Source organism: Gadus chalcogrammus, chromosome 16 (assembly GCF_026213295.1).
Source record: "Gadus chalcogrammus isolate NIFS_2021 chromosome 16, NIFS_Gcha_1.0, whole genome shotgun sequence".
NCBI classification, from domain to species: Eukaryota; Metazoa; Chordata; class Actinopteri; order Gadiformes; family Gadidae; genus Gadus; species Gadus chalcogrammus.
In genome coordinates this window covers 7,409,012-7,427,301 of record NC_079427.1, presented here as the reverse complement: position 1 = coordinate 7,427,301, position 18,290 = coordinate 7,409,012, and the positions used below count along the sequence as shown (strand labels likewise).

Below are 18,290 nucleotides of genomic sequence, written 5' to 3'. Positions count from 1 at the left end.
GCATTGTGTGTGCTAATGATAATCATAGAATCATTCGTATGATTTTGATTATATTATAGCTGTCCTCTGCTTCATTGAGAACCATAGACAACATTTAGGATAATACGCAATGTATTTAATTCCAACATATTGCAATTATAAATCAAACATTCCTGGTAGGATTTATTAATTTACAGAACATCAAATTGATTAATAGGCGTATTATATTTCGATAAAAAAAAAGAAACTTCATTGCTGTCATAAGTAGGCCTAGTAGTGACCCTCTGTGTGTGTGTGTGTGTGTGTGTGTGTGTGTGTGTGTGTGTGTGTGTGTGTGTGTGTGTGTGTGTGTGTGTGTGTGTGTGTGAGTGTTTGTGTGTGCTTGTGCGTATGTGTGTGTGTGTGGTTGCAGGATTGCCATAAAACAACGGACTGGGCTGGAGGGCTGGGTTAGGATACGGTCCTCGGTTCGAGGGGCAGGGTTAGGGTTTTGGCCCCCGGTTGAAGGGGCAGGGCCCCCGGCCAGAAACTTCCCCGGCGATCTCCATGTTACTAGGCGACTTCCTGTCACCACTTCCTGTTCGGTTGCACTGCTGACTTTCTGCATGTTTTGAATAGGTGACGTGAAGCTTTATGTTGAGACCTTTAAAGTTCCCAAATGTGTCCTGTACCAGCGACCCGCCTGGAGCGGCTTTAGCTCCGCTGGGCTTCACTTAGCAGACACTCCCAATGAACTACTTGAAGTTTGTGTGCTAAGGCTAGCGGCTAATTAGCCCTGCTAATCGGATTGCTATACTTTTTACTGGGTTTGTTTATATTCTCGATCTGGTTGTGTTATGGTCGAGTGCGCGGGACTATCCATTCACCCAGGTCTGGTCCGTACTACAGCCGACCCGGTACCAGGCCTTTAGCCTCTGGGTTAAAGGGCTACCAGGGTCGAGATTAGCCCGACGACCCCCGTGTGTCCAGATGTAGGTGATCTTGGACGGACCCACCGATATCATGGCAGACCCACACCCACCAACCAGTACCAGCCTTTGCTGCTGCCGCAAACCGCTGCCGGTTCCTGGGCGACCCGGAGCCGATGCTGCCCGGGCCAGGCGCCCCCATCCCGGCTCCGCCAGGTGTCCACTTGTCGACGTCGCGTCGGCGTCCAACTTCCAGAGCTTCCAGCTGAACCACTTCCACCTCGACCTGCGACTTAACTTCACACTGAAGGAGATGACGGGCTGGCTGGTGTTGGATCTAGTCCCCATCCAGCCGGGCATTGACACTTTAGTCCTGGACACACACCCGTCGCTGCTCATCCACTCTATCGACTGCAAAATGCCCGGCTCGACGCAGCTCGACCGACCGGTTTCTCTCACGTACCGGGTCGACCCCTTCACAGACTACGGGTCCTCTCTGAACATCAGCTTGCCTGGTGTGGTGGTCCAGCGGGGGAAGGGCTTTCAGATCACTCTCCGCTTCACCACCACCGATGGTCCGGCGGTAGGTTCCATCACATTAACCATCAGTGTGTGAGGGTGTTGGTATTGTTACATGGGTATATTGTGTTATGTATATTCTATACGAGATGTAGGTTGAATGTTTATATACTAGACATGTTGTTGTGTATATATACACACTATACAGTATACACACAATATAGGTTGTGACGTATATATACTAGGGGTGTGTGTGTGTGTGTGTGTGTGTGTGTGTTTGTGTTGTGTGTGTGTGTGTGTGTGTGTGTGTGTGTGTGTGTGTGTGTGTGTGTGTGTGTGTGTGTGTGTGTGTGTGTGTGTGTGTGTGAACTATATGTGTGTGAATAAACTATATACAAATATCTAAATAAAATGTGTGTATACTTTGTGTCCCAGACGTGGTGGTTGGATGCTCCCCTGACTTGCGGTCAGTCCCAGCCTCTGGTCTTCACCCTGGGCCACTCGGTCTCCAACAGGTCCTTCTTCCCCTGCTTCGACACTCCAGCCGTGAAGAGCACCTACTCTGCTACCGTCCGCGTGAGTTACCTGCACCCTGTAGCACCCTGCAGCATCTAGCGCAGTACGGGTCGCCTGACCACAGTGACATCACCACTAGGACTTAAAGATTTGGGGAATTAATCGAATTGCGATTATATTGACCATTATTGCGATTTAATATGCGATTTCTTTTGAATTTATTAAGTTCCTTGTGTTCTGTATTATTCACTAAAAAGCAATAAATCATTCTTTTAGTTTGACCAACACAACATTTGAAGCAGTCAAGTCAACATATAACTGCTCTTTCCTTTAGGCCAGGCCGATGTGTTGAGATGAATTGATATTATTGAATTGTAAAATAAAAATAAATATAAACCTTACTGATCTCCAGTCAGTAACAGTTACAAATCACAAATCGTAGCCTTTGCGATTTGCATATCGTGTTCTATTACATCGCGATTTCGATTTGAATTAGATGAATCGTTCAGCCCTAATCACCACGCTGTGTGTCCGTAGGTTCCTGAGGGAGTGATGGTGCTGATGAGTGCCACCCGGAGCTCCTACTCCAAGCCGGACCGGGTCTTCCACTTCTCCATGCAGTACCCGGTGCCGGCCTACTTGGTAGCGCTGGTGGCTGGTGAGCTGAAGCATGTCGACGTGGGCCCCCGGTGAGAGACACAAGAAGTCACGCCTCCTTCTACTTCCGGCTGGGGGGGAACCTGTAGCTTGCCTCACTTATCCATCGCGGTCTCCATTTGTTTGATTTAGGTTTTATTTGAATAGGGACGGATACAAAAACATAGATAAGTGTGAAGCAGTCATCTGATGAATGCGTCAAAGTGTTTTTAGCTAAAGCTAATTCCCGACACTTGTCCCCAGTGACACCATGTGTCCTATTAGATGAGCTTACCTAAGCTGCGTTCATGACTACATGGAGAGGTTCCTGCCTGTGTGATCTCGGGTATATATTGATAATACCTGAGATGTGTGTCGGACCCTTCACAGTTTTAGGAGGTTTTTACTATTTCAGTGAAGGTACGCAATAAACTGTTAAGTGTAAGCACTTATTGTGCTCACATAATGTACGTTGTACTTATTCATAGTACTTAATTGTGTTGCAACTGTAGTAGCTGCTACCACTGCTGTATACGGGGAATGGGTTAGCCTAGCGATTGTTAGTACTCGCACTTGATTCTATGAACATCTTTACTGTACCGACAGCGATATATTGTTTCACTTATGACAAATGTACCTACTGTAAGTCGCCTTGGATGAAAGCGTCTGCCAAATGCCCTAAATGTAAATGTAAGGTCAATTCCACCACAGTGCCCAAGGGCACGTTAGCATCATGTACGTCACAGGTGGTTCCGGTGTGTGAATATGCTCCCTGCTGTCTCGTCCTATCCGCCGACAGGAGCCGGGTGTGGGCGGAGCCTTGTCTGTTGTCGTGTGCCCTGAACAAGCTAGGGGGCAGCGTGGAGCGCTGGCTGGCCGTCGCTGAGGACCTGTTTGGGCCCTACCCCTGGGGAAGGTATATCCACCGCCACACCTCCTCCTCCACCACCACCACTTCAACACCAAACCAAACCACCTCACCACGCAACCAGCTTCCTAAGTGGTTCTACTGTGATCTGCCAACTACAGCCACAGTCAGCTACTAGTTCTACTGGAGGCTGCCCACTTAAAACGCAGTTTCCTACTGGTTCTACTGGGAGCTGGCTGCCCATGCATCCAGTCTTCCGTGCTACTACTTTATGAATAAGGGGTGCTCGTCCTGATCAATAATCAATCGAATGGATTGGCTAACGGGAGGGATGCCTCCCCAGGTATGACATCGTATTCCTGCCGCCCTCCTTCCCCATCGTTGCCATGGAGAACCCCTGCCTCACCTTCATCATCTCTTCCATCCTTGAGAGCCGGGACTTCCTGCTGATCGACGTCATCCATGAGATCTCCCACGGCTGGTTCGGGAACGCCGTCACCAACGCCACCTGGGAAGACATGTGGCTGAGCGAAGGCCTGGCCACCTACGCCCAGCGCCGCATCACGACCCTGGCCTACGGTACACAATACATGGAACACTATAATACGTCTAATGGTATTTAATAAATAAATATATATATAGATAGATGGATATATAGGTCTGGCAGTATTAAAGTCCAGAGATATTATTATTGTACATTTAGCAGTATTTTATGACTACATTACTACTGTTTCCCCAGGTGAGGCGTTCACCTGTCTAGAAACTAGGTTTCGATTGGACGCTCTGCACCGACAGCTCCGCCTCCTTGGGGATGACAGCCCCGTCAGCAAATTACAGGTCACCTTTGAACCAGGTGAGACGCATACATACATGCATACATACATGGATGCATATTAACTCAGTATTAACTCCTCTGTATGGTTGTACCTGTCTGTGTTCCAGGTGTGAACCCCAGCACTTTGATGAACCTCTTCACCTACGAGAAGGGCTTCTGTTTCGCCTCCTACCTCTGCAAGCTCTGCGGAGATGTCTCACGCTTCGATGCTTTCCTCAGGGTGAGTTCCACACTCGCATGTGTCCCACGTAGACGCCTACCTGTCCAACGCACTCACCTGGGTATTTGTGTGTGTGTAGGCATATATCAGCCAGTTTAAGTTCAGCAGTGTGGTGGCTGAGGACCTGATAGAGCTCTTCTTGGACTTCTTCCCTGCCCTGAAGGAAGAGGGTGTGGCACATCGAGAAGGTAAGACCTGGGTCCCCACCATCAATTCGCCCAATCCGCATTCTACCTGTCACGCTGCCTCAGGTGTGTCAATGACGTCACTTCCTGTGTGTCGCCAGGTCTGGAGTTTGATCGCTGGCTGGGGGGCTTGGGGGCTCCCCTCTATGAGCCCGACCTATCGGCCGGCGGCGTCCTCACGCGACCCGTGCACCAGCTGTGTGACCTCTGGGCCGACCCCGCCCCCGACCCCAACGCCCTGGCAGCCTTTGACGTCTCCACCTGGACCTCCTTCCAGACCGTGCTCTTCCTGGACCGCATGTTGGACCGCTGCCCTCTGCCCCACGGTACTGCAGTACTACTATAGTACTACCATAGTACTACTAGTACTACGACCAAAACCACTCTAGCACAACTGCTACTGCAGCAGTACTACTGTGGGGTAAAAGTACTATAGTGCCACCACTACTGTAATAAAATACTACTGTACTACGATGACTACTTCTATTCTAGTACAATGCTAGTTCTGTAGTACTAGTAATACTGTATCTCTAATACTACTATCTACAAAACTGTCTGAGCGGGGCCTAATCCAGGCTGTATGCTATGTGTGTATATAATATATATAACTTGGATATAGAGGTGATGGCGGGTCTCAGCGGGAATTACTGCAGGCTGTGTAAACAATGTAAATATAACGTATATATGATATATATAATGTATATCAGAATCAGAATCTCTTTATTGTCATTGCACAAAGTGCAACGAAATTGGGGTAGAGGCTCTCAAAATAAGTGCTTTTCAAAAACAACAACTAAATGAGAAAAAGGGTTATTTTTAAAAAATATATAGAATGTTAAAAATATATATTTTAAAATGTCAGCCAATTTTAAATATATAGAGGTGTTAGGGAGTGCCTGACTGGGACGTACTCCAGGCTGTGTAAACAATGTAAATATAACGTGTATATGATGTATATGATGTGTATAGAGCTGATGGAGGGTCTCAGCGGGGCGTACTCCAGGCTGCTCGCCTCCCAGAGTGCCGAGGTCCAGATCCGATGGCTGCAGATGGTCGTCAGGAGCAACTACCCCCCGGAGATACCAGCTGTCAGGAGCTTCCTGCACAAACACGTCAGTACACGCACGCATGCAAAAAACATTCCTCTATGTACATGATGGAAGGATAACGGGGAAGAAACAAGACGAGTCATTTATGATAATTGATGGATGAGGGAGCAATGATATATTGATTAAGTCATGATAATATGTTCAGAAGATTGAGATGACGTATTATTTGCTCTTGATAATATATGAATTGGTTCATGATAATTTTTTATTAGTTCATGAAATGTTCAGATTTAATTGTACGATTGAATTGATTATTTTCTAATAATTGTGTTGATTTAGACGTCGAGGATGTACACGGTTCCGCTGTACGAAGACCTGGTGGCTGGGGTGATGAAGTGCGTCGCCATGGAGACCTACAGCCAGACCCAGGGACGACTGCACCCTAACCTGCGACGCTCCCTGCAGCAAATCATCTTCCAGTCGCCCAACCCCGCCCCCTCTCCTCCTCCTAACCCCTCCCCCTTTCCCTTCCCTCCATCTAACCCCGCCCCCTCTCCTCCTCCTAACCCCTCCCCCTTTCCCTTCCCTCCATCTAACCCCGCCCCCTCTCCTCCTCCTAACCCCTCCCCCTTTCCCTTCCCTCCATCTAACCCGGCCCATTCTCCTCATCTTCCTCATTCTTACCCCTCCCCTCCTCTTCCTCCTTCGCAGCCCGCCCCCTCTCCTCTTCTTGCTCCTAACCCCAGGCCCTCCTCACCACAGCCGCCTCAAACGTACCCCTCCCTCATAACTCAAACTCCTCCCTTGGAACCTAACACCAGCTCCTCCTCCCCCCCCCCTCCTCCTCCACAGACCAACCCCTCCCTCCCTACTCCTCAAACGAACAGCAGTACCTCCTCCGACCCCTCTCCTCCACAGTCGAACCCCTCCCTCCCTACTCCTCAAACGAACAGCAGTACCTCCTCCAGTCCCTCTCCTCCTCTTCCTCCTCCTCCCGCCAGCACCACTGCTGCCTTGATACTCTGGAAGGTGGACGTTTCTGCCTGAACATTGAGGCTCCGCCTACATTGTATTCGCCCCGCCCCTTTTTGCCAGACGTTACCTGGGGCGGAGTCCGGATGGGTGCTCCTGGCCGTGTTAAAGACCCTGACTGATTTTCTATGTGATTTTTTTTTTCAATGTTTATTAACTGTGTGATATGCAATGCGCCCAAGTGTTACACTGGGACATCAGATTATAAAAACACCAGCTCACAATCACCAAGCGGCCTTCCAACAAGCTTTATACTACAGTCACCATGCTACATGCTACATCAAACTTCCTACATGCAACTGTCTGCATGCTACATGCTACAGCCACCATGCTACTACATGCTCAAGGCACTAGGCTACATCCACCATGCTACAGGAAACATGCTGCAGCCAATAGGCTACAGTCACCATTGTACATGCGACGTGATAAATTCAGCCAGCGACATTCTCCATGCTGCATCCATCATGCTACATCGATCATCCAACATGTCTCATCCTACAGTCATGGCTAGGACAGGCTGCAGAGAGGGTCTATGTCAGGGAACCAGAGGTATAAAAAACAACAACACATTGCTAGCTCACTGCTTACACAATGCTAACTAGGGGCTAATGCATAGCTGGCACAGTGACACAGCAGCACTGTAATAACTATTCTGCAAATAGGTTCTTAAGACAAAATAATGATGTCAGTGTTGGACTAGGAGTGCTGGAGGATACACGGCCGGCCTGGAGTAGTCTGCACCCATGAGTATTGAATTGATAAATTCACAAATAAAAAGGTCAGGTTAATAGATCCAATATGAGCCACAGAAACGTCCATCTCTCAGTCTGACGTTCGGGTGACGTCATCGCAGGTGCGCCTCTGATGTCAACGTCATACCAGGTCTGCCTCGGATGCCATCACGCCCCTCTTTAAAGGAGTCCTCCGAGTGACGTCATCGCAGGTGTGGCTATGACGACAACGTCATCCCAGGTCTGCCTCGGATGCCGTCACTGCCCTCTTTATAGGAAGAGCTATAATGTTCTTATTGCAGACAGCCCTTAATTCAATGACCAAAAGCACTTATTTTCATTAACTAGCTGGTTGAAATGTATTAAACTACCTGCTTGATATCTAACTAGCAGTTGATGTGTTTCAAGTAGCTGGTTCGTTTGGGTAACGGTGAAGACTAAATCACTCCCTGTGTGCGTGTGCGTGTGTGTGTGTGTGTGTGTTTGTCTGTGTGCTCGCGCCGCGACATTGATCATACGTTCTCTTAATGGAATGAAACAAAAAAATTAATAAATTAACATCAACAACTGTTACCATAATAAGGGGTGGTTTTATATACTATCGTTTTTTTCCTAAACATAAATTAAATATTGATACAAACGTTTGGCCTGGAGGTGTTTTATTTTGAAATTTAGAGACCGGACGTGCGGAGTGGGTTGTTCCGGGGAGCTTGACACACTGGTCCAGATGATGATGGTGATGGAGAAGATGCAGACAAGATGGTGTTTGTTAATTGAACCTCGTTCCACTGAAATACAGAGTACATCTCAAATATAACCATCCGGTTAGCCGCCGGTTTCTCTCAGACGGTAGCCGCTTGGAGTCTTGAGCAGGTAGGGACTGAGCAGCACACCGGGCCTCGGCCCTCCCCGTTCCCCCCGTGATGGGAGACACCCGTGTCATCTACCACCTGGACGGCCAGGAGACGCCCTACCTGGTCCGGCTCAGTGTACCCGCTGACCGCGTCACCCTCGGGGACTTCCGGAGCGCTATCAACAAGCCGAACTATAAGTTCTTCTTTAAGTCTGTGGACGTGGATTTCGGGTGAGTCCCTTGAATAACGGGTACAATATAATACTTCTAATGAACGTGATTAGACGTGTATTGAATTGAACTGGAGGGTGTGTTGGGCTGTTCAGATTGATATCAAGCCTCTCCATTGTTTATTTCCGCTCATTGAGTAGTATTGATTAGATATGGTTTCGAAGGTTTTATTATAGACTGCTAGATACGCCTACTGTCTGACCAACAACATTTTTGTGTGTTTGCGCGCGCCCGCGCGCCCCTGCATGCTTTCGTGTTTGCGCGTGTTTGTTTGTTGCGTCTGCTATCCCGCGTGTGTGTGTGCGTGCGTGGGTCTTTGTACGCGCCTGTGTGTGTGTGAATGGATATGTGCGCGTCTGTGTGTGTGTGTTCAGGGTGGTCAAAGAGGAGATTACCGATGACAACGCTAAACTGCCATGTTATAATGGCCGAGTTATATCCTGGGTAAGATATATGCACACACGCACGACTACATGCATACACAACGAACACATACAGACAGCTTTACAACTCTCTGGGGACATCCTCGATTAGGTTAAACAAAAATGTCCTGAAGTGGAATCTCTGACTGTATGTCTGCCTTTCTGTCTGTCTTATGGTCTGTCTATCTGTCCGTCTGCCTGCCTGCCCACCTGCCTCTCTGTCTGCCTGTCTGTTTGTCCCTCTAGCTGGTTGCAGGTGATGGTGTTGAGCCGGAAGATCTGACTTCTGAAGCCCCGCCCACTCCCCCTCTGGCCCCGCCTCCCCTGGAGAGAACAGGCGGCCTTGGAGATTCCAGACCCCCCTCTTTCCAGTGTGTAACCCTGTTAGCTGTCAGCTCTGTGGCTAGTCCCCAGTGGGAATGTTAGCAGTTAGCTCTATGGCTAGTCCCCAGTGGGAGCGACGCTGTTAGCTCTATGGCTAGTCCCCAGTGAGAGCGACCCTGTTAGCTCTATGGCTAGTCCCCAGTGGGAGCGACGCTGTTAGCTCTATGGCTAGTCCCCAGTGGGAGCGACGCTGTTAGCTCTATGGCTAGTCCCCAGTGAGAGCGACCCTGTTAGCTCTATGGCTAGTCCCCAGTGGGAGCTACGCTGTTAGCTCTATGGCTAGTCCCCAGTGGGAGCGACGCTGTTAGCTCTATGGCTAGTCCCCAGTGGGAGGGACACTGTTAGCTCTATGGCTAGTCCCCAGTGGGAGCGACGCTGTTAGCTCTATGGCTAGTCCCCAGTGGGAGCGACGCTGTTAGCTCTATGGCTAGTCCCCAGTGGGAATGTTAGCAGTTAGCTCTATGGCTAGTCCCCAGTGGGAGCGACGCTGTTAGCTCTATGGCTAGTCCCTAGTGTAAATGCATGTGGATGGGCCGTCTCGGAGGTGGGGTCAAGGCGTGCCCGACCCTCCTCCGAGTGGGCTGTGGTGACGTGACGTCAGACCTGGTGGCTGTTGAGATGCGAGAAATTGTTGCCTCTCAAATTGTATTAATATAGACCTATAACAATGCAATAAACCTTATTGTGTCTGATACGCATCACCGTGCACGCAGAGTATGGCTAGACAACAGATTGATTTTTTAATTTGTTCGTTCGTATAAATATGAGCCTACCTAATAACCTAAGCCTTAACCTAACCGCTGTGGTTTTAGTTTGACATTATTCGCTTCCAAAACCAAATAACACCTTGAAATACTACAGATTTATTTCAGATTGGTCTTGGACTAAAGACAAAAAATATTTCACACTATTAGATTGCTGATAACAATATTTTTTCCCAATACCATACCTTTGACTTGGACGAACCACGTGTAGCCGGGCCAGGATAGAAGGGTGGAAAACCCCCTGTGACTGCTCCTGAGTGTATATGCTAAGTAAGGCCATGTTATTGAAAGTAAGGCCATGTTGTGATGTGACCTCAGTGCTTCTGCCGGGAACCATGAGGCGGGTGAACGGGGCGAGAGACCATCAGGGAGAGAGGATCTCGAGAGAGAGGGAAAGAGAGAGAGGCGGTTGGAGAGGGAGAAGGATCAGCAGAGAGATGGGAAGAGAGAGAGGCTGCGACCGAGAGATGGTAAGATACACTCTGTCTCCTCCTATGTTCTCCTATGTTCTCCTATGTTTCCTCTATGTTCTCCTATGTTCTCCTATGTTCCCCTATGTTCCCCTATGTTCCCCTATGTTCCCCTATGTTCTCCTATGTTCCCCTATGTTCTCCTATGTTCCCCTATGTTCTCCTATGTTCTCCTATGTTCTCCTATGTTTCCTCTATGTTCTCCTATGTTCTCCTATGTTCCCCTATGTTCTCCTATGTTCCCCTATGTTCTCCTATGTTCCCCTATGTTCTCCTATGTTTCCTCTATGTTCTCCTATGTTCCCCTATGTTCTCCTATGTTCCCCTGTGTTCCCCTAAGTTCCCCTGGGTTCTATGTACTTTCTTGTATGAAAGCATTCTAGATTTTGGGCGGGATGCACCAGATGTTCGCTCCACATGTTTTGTGTCTAACTGCTGGTCTCTCTAGTGTCTCTAGTATTCTAACTGCTGGTCTCTCTAGTGTCTCTAGTATTCTAACTGCTGGTCTCTCTAGTGTCTCTAGTATTCTAACTGCTGGTCTCTCTAGTGTCTCTAGTATTCTAACTGCTGGCCTAACAGTTGATGTCTGGCGCCTTCTGCAGGACGCCACCTCCACCCTCAGCTCCCCGAGGGGGCGGAGCCTGGTGACGGTGACAGCTCTTCAAGCCTGCTCAGCAGCCAATTAGAGACCACCAGCTTCTCTGGGGAAGAGGACTCTGGAGATAGGTAGACTACACAATACACACACATATCATGCTCACATATGTGCACACGCACGCAAGCACAAGCACACATACAAAAATAAGAAATACTGTAAAAAACATATAGTGTTTGTGTTTGTGTGTGTGTGTGTGTGTGTGTGTGTGTGTGTGTGTGTGTGTGTGTGTCTGTGTGTGTGTGTGTGTGTGTGTATATGTGTGTCAAATCTTCCGCTCTATAAAGCTTCAAGAGACTCTTCTGTCCATAAGATCCCAGCTCTCCTATTGGCTGAAACAGATCATGTGACCATGGTGCACCAATGCAGTGACTTCTGTTCTCCAGTTAAAAGCTTCTCCCTCACACAAGACCTCAAGATGCAAGCAGCAAGGCCGACAGACAGACAGGGTTGGACATCTGATGTGATGTATTGATCCCTCACGATACTGTGGTGTTACACTGTGATGTCACAGCAGGTTGAGCCAATCGACAGAGCAGAGTGACTCCCACCGCGTCAGGCGCCACCGCCGGCGCCGTCGAATGGAAGAAAAACCCCACATGGAGCGGGTAGGCACACACACACGCACACGCACACACACACACACGCACACACACACACACACACACACACACACGCACACACACACACACACACACACACACACACACACACACACACACACACACACACACACACACACACACAGGGTAGGAACACACATTAATGAAAAAAAGTTATTTTATATCTGTTTCCATCCCTTTATCCGTCTGCCCCCTTTTCTTTCTGTCCGTCTCTCTATGTGTGAGTGTGTGTAGTCTGAATCGCAAAGCAGTGTGACTGGGTCTTCCCTGTCTCTCAACATCCTGTCTGTCACCCTGAACACCGGTGAGTTAACACCTGTTAGTTTCTATATCAGTGTATGTCATCCCAACACTGTGATCTGTGACATCAGCTTGGGAGACCCTCAACTTATTCAACCAGGTTGAGTCAGATCACTAAATACTAACTTAACCAACCTGGTAATGTGCTGACCATGTAGGCAAATATACCTAGTGACCGCTGGTTCGAATCCCCGCCTACCATCTTATGCTAGTGTATGCTACACGTCATTCCCATTCCCTCTGTATGACATCACAGTGTGACAACACATTGTTGAGACATCGGAGCATGTGATATCACAGTCTAACGCATCACAGTGTTTAACCATCAGAGTGTGACGCACGATTCAGTGTTCTGCATCAATGTGTTGTTACATCACTGTGTGTCATCAAAGTGATTTTACATCAGTGTTCAGACATTAGAACATGTGAAATCACAGTAATGAGACATCACAGTGTTGAGACGTCGGAGCCTATGTCCTCACAGCGTCGTGACATAACAGTGTTGAGACATCAGACTGTGTGACTCACAGAGTTGTGACATAACGCTTTTCTATGGAAGGCCATTGAGGACAAAACCGTCGGAAACCCCCCCCGGAAAATACGCCTTAAGAAGACCTAATGGACCACGAAAAAATAAAGATGTTTAACATACGGACAAGAACAAGGAAGAAAGGGCCGTGTTCAGACAAAAGGAACGCCTAACCTACTAATGCTGCAGTATTTTGGCATTTATTTGCATATATTTGCATATGTAATTGAACACATATGTACTTTTGAGAGTGTGTGAAGACGTTTGGAAATATTCATGAGGTGATGTTTCGACTACGGACTGACCACGTCTGCACCATGTGATGCTGAGATTGAGGCCTACGTAACCTCAATCCATTAGACATTATTGCCTTGTAATAGTTTACTCCGTCCTGTGTGGTTGCATGTGGTTGTTCTCTGAATGAGCTTGGCATTTTCTTTTATTGATCGTCATCTCAGATTGTGGTATTTTCTATTATGTTGGCAGTTGTTTCACCTAAATACGACCCTGACCACTTTGGCGGATTTATTCTCAATCGGCCAATACTCCTTCATAGCCGACCATAGCCGGCACGGATACGTCAAAGGTTTTAAATAAGCATTACAGTTGACACAATTTCATAGACATAGGCTGAGAACATACATATGAATGTATAAGAAGGACCTGAAAAGCCAAATTAATAAATATGCTGTTTTATTTGACTTGGCTACAGTATAGACTATTATTATTATGTTACATTTTGACATTATTGACCATCTAATGATTTAAAATGTTCCATTGGGTCATGTTAAGGCATACTTGCCCAGACGGCTTTGTCACCAATGGCCTTCCATACTATTGAGACATCACAGAGTATACTATCACTGTGTTGTGACATCGGTGTGTGACGCAACATTGTTCGGACAGCAAAGTGTGGTGGCCTCTCTGTGGGCCATCCCAGTGCGGGACGTCAGTGTGTGTGTGCGTGACATCCCAGAGTGACCTCCCTGTGTTGCAGAGCGCTACGCCTTCCTGGGCGTGAGCCTCGTGGGCCAGAGCAGCGCGCGGGGCGACGGGGGCGTCTACATCGGCTCCATCATGAAGGGCGGGGCCGTGGCCGCCGACGGACGCATCGAGCCCGGAGACATGCTGCTGCAGGTGGGGCCCCCTGTCGGTCGGTCGGTCCGACCGCCCGTCTGTCTGACCAATGCGTCCGTCGTAACACCTGTCCGTCAGACCAGGAAGTGGCCTGACCCTATCTGTGTGTGTGTGTGTGTGTGTGTGTGTGTGTGTGTGTGTGTGTGTGTGTGTGTGTGTGTGTGTGTGTGTGTGTGTGTGTGTGTGTGTGTGTGTGTGTGTGTGTGTGTGTGTGTTAAGGTGAATGACATCACCTTTGAGAACATGACTAACGACGAGGCCGTCAGGGTGCTGAGAGACGTTGTCCACAAACCCGGGTAAGACCCTCTAACTAACCCACCCTAACTGGCTTAACCTTAACTAGACGCAAAGACTGTCTGTCTGACCACCTGCCTGTCTGTCTGTCTGCAGGCCCATCACACTGACGGTTGTGAAGTGCTGGGATCCACAGCCGGAGAACTGCTTCACCCTCGCCAGGAGTAAGATACACACACACACACACACACACACACACGCCTCACACACAATCAATACACAAAGCACTTCCGTTACACACAAACATAACATGGTGTGTGTGTTCCAGGTGAACCAGTGAGACCCATCGACCCGGCAGCCTGGGTGTCACACACGGCCGCCATGACCGGACTCCTACCCCCCCACTACGGTACCTAGGCTCTACCCTCTGGATGTACCCTCCTACTACTCTACCCTCTGGATGTACCCTCCCACTACTCTACCCTAGCCTGGCTAACGCCGGACCTCATCTCAATCTACGTTGAGAAGAGGTCTGGGAACCACGCATTCATTTTCTCGTATTCTAGGCGTGGTTTACGATTGCCCGGAGCGCTACGAATCATATGAGTCTGTACTTAGCTCATAGCCAATCGTATCAATTATACCAGGTGACGTATGTAGAGCCACAGAAATTCGATGAGGAAGAAGATGATGGGTGTGTCGCATAGACGTCGTCGTCGTCTTGCCGTCCCTCCCCGTTCTGTGATTGGTTCCCTATCTCAGGCGAAAATCGGATCCAGCTGCCTAGAAGCGCGAAATGAAATCGCACACAAGGCAGCATGGGTTTACCCAGGCTAACTCGACCCTCGACCCTCTACCCTCTACCCTCTAAGCTCTACCCTCTACCGTCTAATCTAACCCTAACCCTTTATACCAGGGGTTCTCAAAGTTTTGACAGCCGAGGGCCAATTTAGGGACCCAGAATTTGACTGAGGGCCGCAAAGGAAAAAAAATTGACGGGAAACGCCGTCAGCATCCCAGTGGTGAAAAAGAACATTGCACCGTGGACCTCTGGGACTGAGGTCAAGTGAGGTCCAAATCACAAAACTGAGGTTCATCCTTTCAAAGTAATGTACAGTCGGATTAAAACGAACAAATAACAGGATTTAATTGAAAGCTAGAGAGAGTCGACTTTTCTCTTTATGTTTATTTATTTTTGTTTAAATTAATATTGATATAATAAAAAAAAAAAAAAAAAAAAAAAAAAAATATATATATATATATATATAATTTTTTTTGCTTACATCTGTATGTCATTGCGGGCCGCCAGGAATGTTTCTGCGGGCCGCCATTGGCCCGCAGAAACTTTTCTCATTTAGTTTATGTTTTAAAAAGCACTTATTTTGAGAGCCTCTACCCCAATTTCTCTACCCCGTATTCTTTGCCCCCCTACCACTCTGCGGCTCTCTGTCCATCTCTCTGTAGGTCAGGAGGAGGACCATCGTCTGACCATCCATAGTGACATGGCGATTGTTGCCAAGGCGATGGCCAATCCCCAGTCAGGGCTCGAAGTACGGGACAGGATGTGGCTGAAGATCACTATACCAAACGCCTTCATAGGTACACAACCACACACACACACACACACACACACACACACACACACACACACACACACACACACACACACACACACACACACACACACACACACACACACACACACAGCCTAACGCCTTCTTAGGTGAACACATACACAAACACACAATGCGATGCTGTGCTTGGGGTACAGCAGGGGTTAAAGGTTAGAGGGCATGCCCCCACAGGCTCTGAGGTGGTGGACTGGCTCCAGCGGAGGGTGGAGGGCTTCTCCGACCGCAGGGAGGCACGGCGCTACGCCGCTAACCTGCTAGCCTCGGGACACATCAGACCCACCGTCAGCAAGATCAGCTTCTCAGAGCAGTGTTACTACGCCTTCAACAAGACGGCCACAGGAGGTGAGCAGCTCCCCCTCTCATAGCTCCTTCTCCCCTGGCCTCTGCCTCTCTGTACGTGTTTCTGTGATATTAAGCCTCTCCTCTCGCCTCCCCCTTCCCTCTCCAACGCATCTCCTCTCCCCTCCCCCCCGACCCTCTCCCCTCTTCTCTCCTCTCCTCTCTCATCTGTCCTCCGTCCTCTCCTCCCTCCTTTCTTTTCTTCCTCCTCCACTGTCCACTCCTCTTGCTCGTTCCTCTTCTCCTCCTCTCTGCTCTCTCCCTTCCTCCTCCTCCTCCCTTCCTCCTCCTCCTCCTCCCTTCCTCCTCCTCCTCCTCCTTCTCCTTCTCCTTCTTCCCCTCCTCCTCCTCTTCCCCCTCCTCCTCCTCCTCCTCCCTTCCTCCTCCTCCCTTCCTCCTCCTCCTCCTCTTCCCCCTCCTCCCCTCCTCCTCCTCTTCCTCTTCCTATCCCTCCTCCTCCTCCTCCCCCTCCTTCTCCTTCTCCTCTGCTCTCTCCCTTCCTCCTCCTCCTCCTCCTCCTCCTCCTCTCTGCTCTCTCCCTTCCTCCTCCTCCTCTCTGCTCTCTGCTCTCTCCCTTCCTCCCCCCCCCCCTCCTCCTCCTCCTCTGTCTCCTCCTCCTCCTCCTCTTCCTCTTCCTCTCTACCAGACATGGGGCTGTCTCCAGATGGCTGTGCTCCTCTCCATCAGCGGGGGTCCCTCCCTGGCCAGTACCCCGTTCCTCACCCCTACGGTTCCCCCCCTCCCCCCCTGCACTCCCCCTGGGGACCCCCACGGAGCCACAAGAGTGGAGGTCAGAGGTCACCCTGCCTGAAACGTATCATTCAAACAACTGTTTCATCTACATAAAATACCGTCAGCATTACCTTCAGCTGTATCGTCAGTAGATAATCAATACCGGTAGTAGCTATATCCGAAATACATAATCAATTCCATCAATTATATATCTTACCAATATCTTAAACTTTATCACTAATATCCTCCCTATATCAACAATATCCATCTACCTATCTATCTATCCATCTACCATCAGCAATGTTCTCCTCTGTTATCCTCCGGGAATATCCGCTGTATAACATCAACATTTTCTTGATTCTCAATTCTGTCATCAATATCATCACTATATCATCAATATCATCACTAAATCATCAATATCATCACTATATCATCAATATCATCACTATATCATCAATATCTTCAGCTATTTCATCAATATCCCCGTCAATGGGATAAAGTCGATGGGTATATCATAGCTATCTTCCTCTAGATCCTAAATATGATGGCATCAGCAATTCAGCATGATGTCATCAGCGTGATGTCATCAGCGTGATGTCATCAGTGTGTTTCCCTCCTACAGGAAGTCCTAGCAGTGGCTCTGAGCGCAGGCAGAGACAGGAACTTGCCCCTTCCCCCCTCCTGAGCAGACAGGAAGCGGGGGACCCCCCCGCTGAGGAAGGCACCCCCCAGCCTCCCTCCAGCCCCCCCTCCTCCCTTCCTGGCCGGGGTCACGACCTCTCGTCCGAGCTGCCCGCCTCGCGCCAGTCCTTCCGCCTCGCCATCGCTAACCCCAGCGACCTCCTGCTGGACGTCATGTGACCTCCCCCCTGAAGTCATGTGACCTCCCGCTGTAAGTCATGTGGCCTTCTGCTGGACGTCGTGCGACCTCCTTATGATGTCATGCGACTTCCTGATGACATCATTTGACCTCCTGCGATGCCCCCTGACGACGTAATGTGACCTTGACGACCTCATGAAGCACAGCTGTATGTAGCTGCATTCTAATCAAGACTAAACTCAAATAAATATTATTATTAATATCTTCTTGATATTTATAATATTATTAATGACAATATTTATATTTATAAAAGTATTAATAACAATATTATTATGTATAATATTATTATTAACTATATTTTTATATATGATATTGTTATTATCATTATTATGAATAACAATCTTCTTATACATGTCGTTATTTAAACGAGAAGGGACTCCCTGATCACCCTGTGGCCGGGGGTCCTGGCTCTGCCACGATGCCCCCTGCAGGACCTGCTCAAGGACGGGCTGGCGGGGCTTAGGGGACCTATTCCAGTAGTTGTCGTGTCTCACGTAGTTTTTCACTCTAGATTAATTCACACTGAAGATGAAATACTGTTGGAACGAACAATACCGATGCTTGTACTGTACAAATGTAACACAACTATATGAAGGAGCTTTATTTCACCCTTCTAACTAAATGG

At 48.7% G+C, this 18,290-nt stretch overlaps 2 protein-coding genes across 2 annotated transcripts; both read left to right on the top strand.

Moving 5' to 3' along the window:
• The first annotated feature begins 444 nt into the window (after positions 1-444).
• Positions 445-7,679, top strand: rnpepl1 (arginyl aminopeptidase like 1). The gene is made up of 12 exons (XM_056610381.1): positions 445-1,470; positions 1,842-1,982; positions 2,460-2,611; positions 3,358-3,474; positions 3,770-4,005; positions 4,166-4,279; positions 4,369-4,481; positions 4,561-4,669; positions 4,768-4,992; positions 5,636-5,778; positions 6,055-6,194; positions 7,601-7,679. The coding sequence occupies exons 1-12, from the start codon at positions 982-984 to the stop codon at positions 7,677-7,679; spliced, it is 2,058 nt and encodes a 685-aa protein (XP_056466356.1). The 5' UTR covers positions 445-981.
• A 511-nt stretch (positions 7,680-8,190) lies between these two features.
• LOC130405328 (segment polarity protein dishevelled homolog DVL-3) lies at positions 8,191-17,646 on the top strand. The gene is made up of 15 exons (XM_056610380.1): positions 8,191-8,562; positions 8,937-9,006; positions 9,231-9,355; positions 10,451-10,602; positions 11,205-11,328; positions 11,772-11,865; positions 12,115-12,184; positions 13,707-13,846; positions 14,066-14,142; positions 14,237-14,304; positions 14,409-14,489; positions 15,545-15,679; positions 15,886-16,056; positions 16,700-16,843; positions 17,408-17,646. The coding sequence occupies exons 1-15, from the start codon at positions 8,402-8,404 to the stop codon at positions 17,644-17,646; spliced, it is 1,851 nt and encodes a 616-aa protein (XP_056466355.1). The 5' UTR covers positions 8,191-8,401.
• The last annotated feature ends 644 nt before the right edge of the window (positions 17,647-18,290 follow it).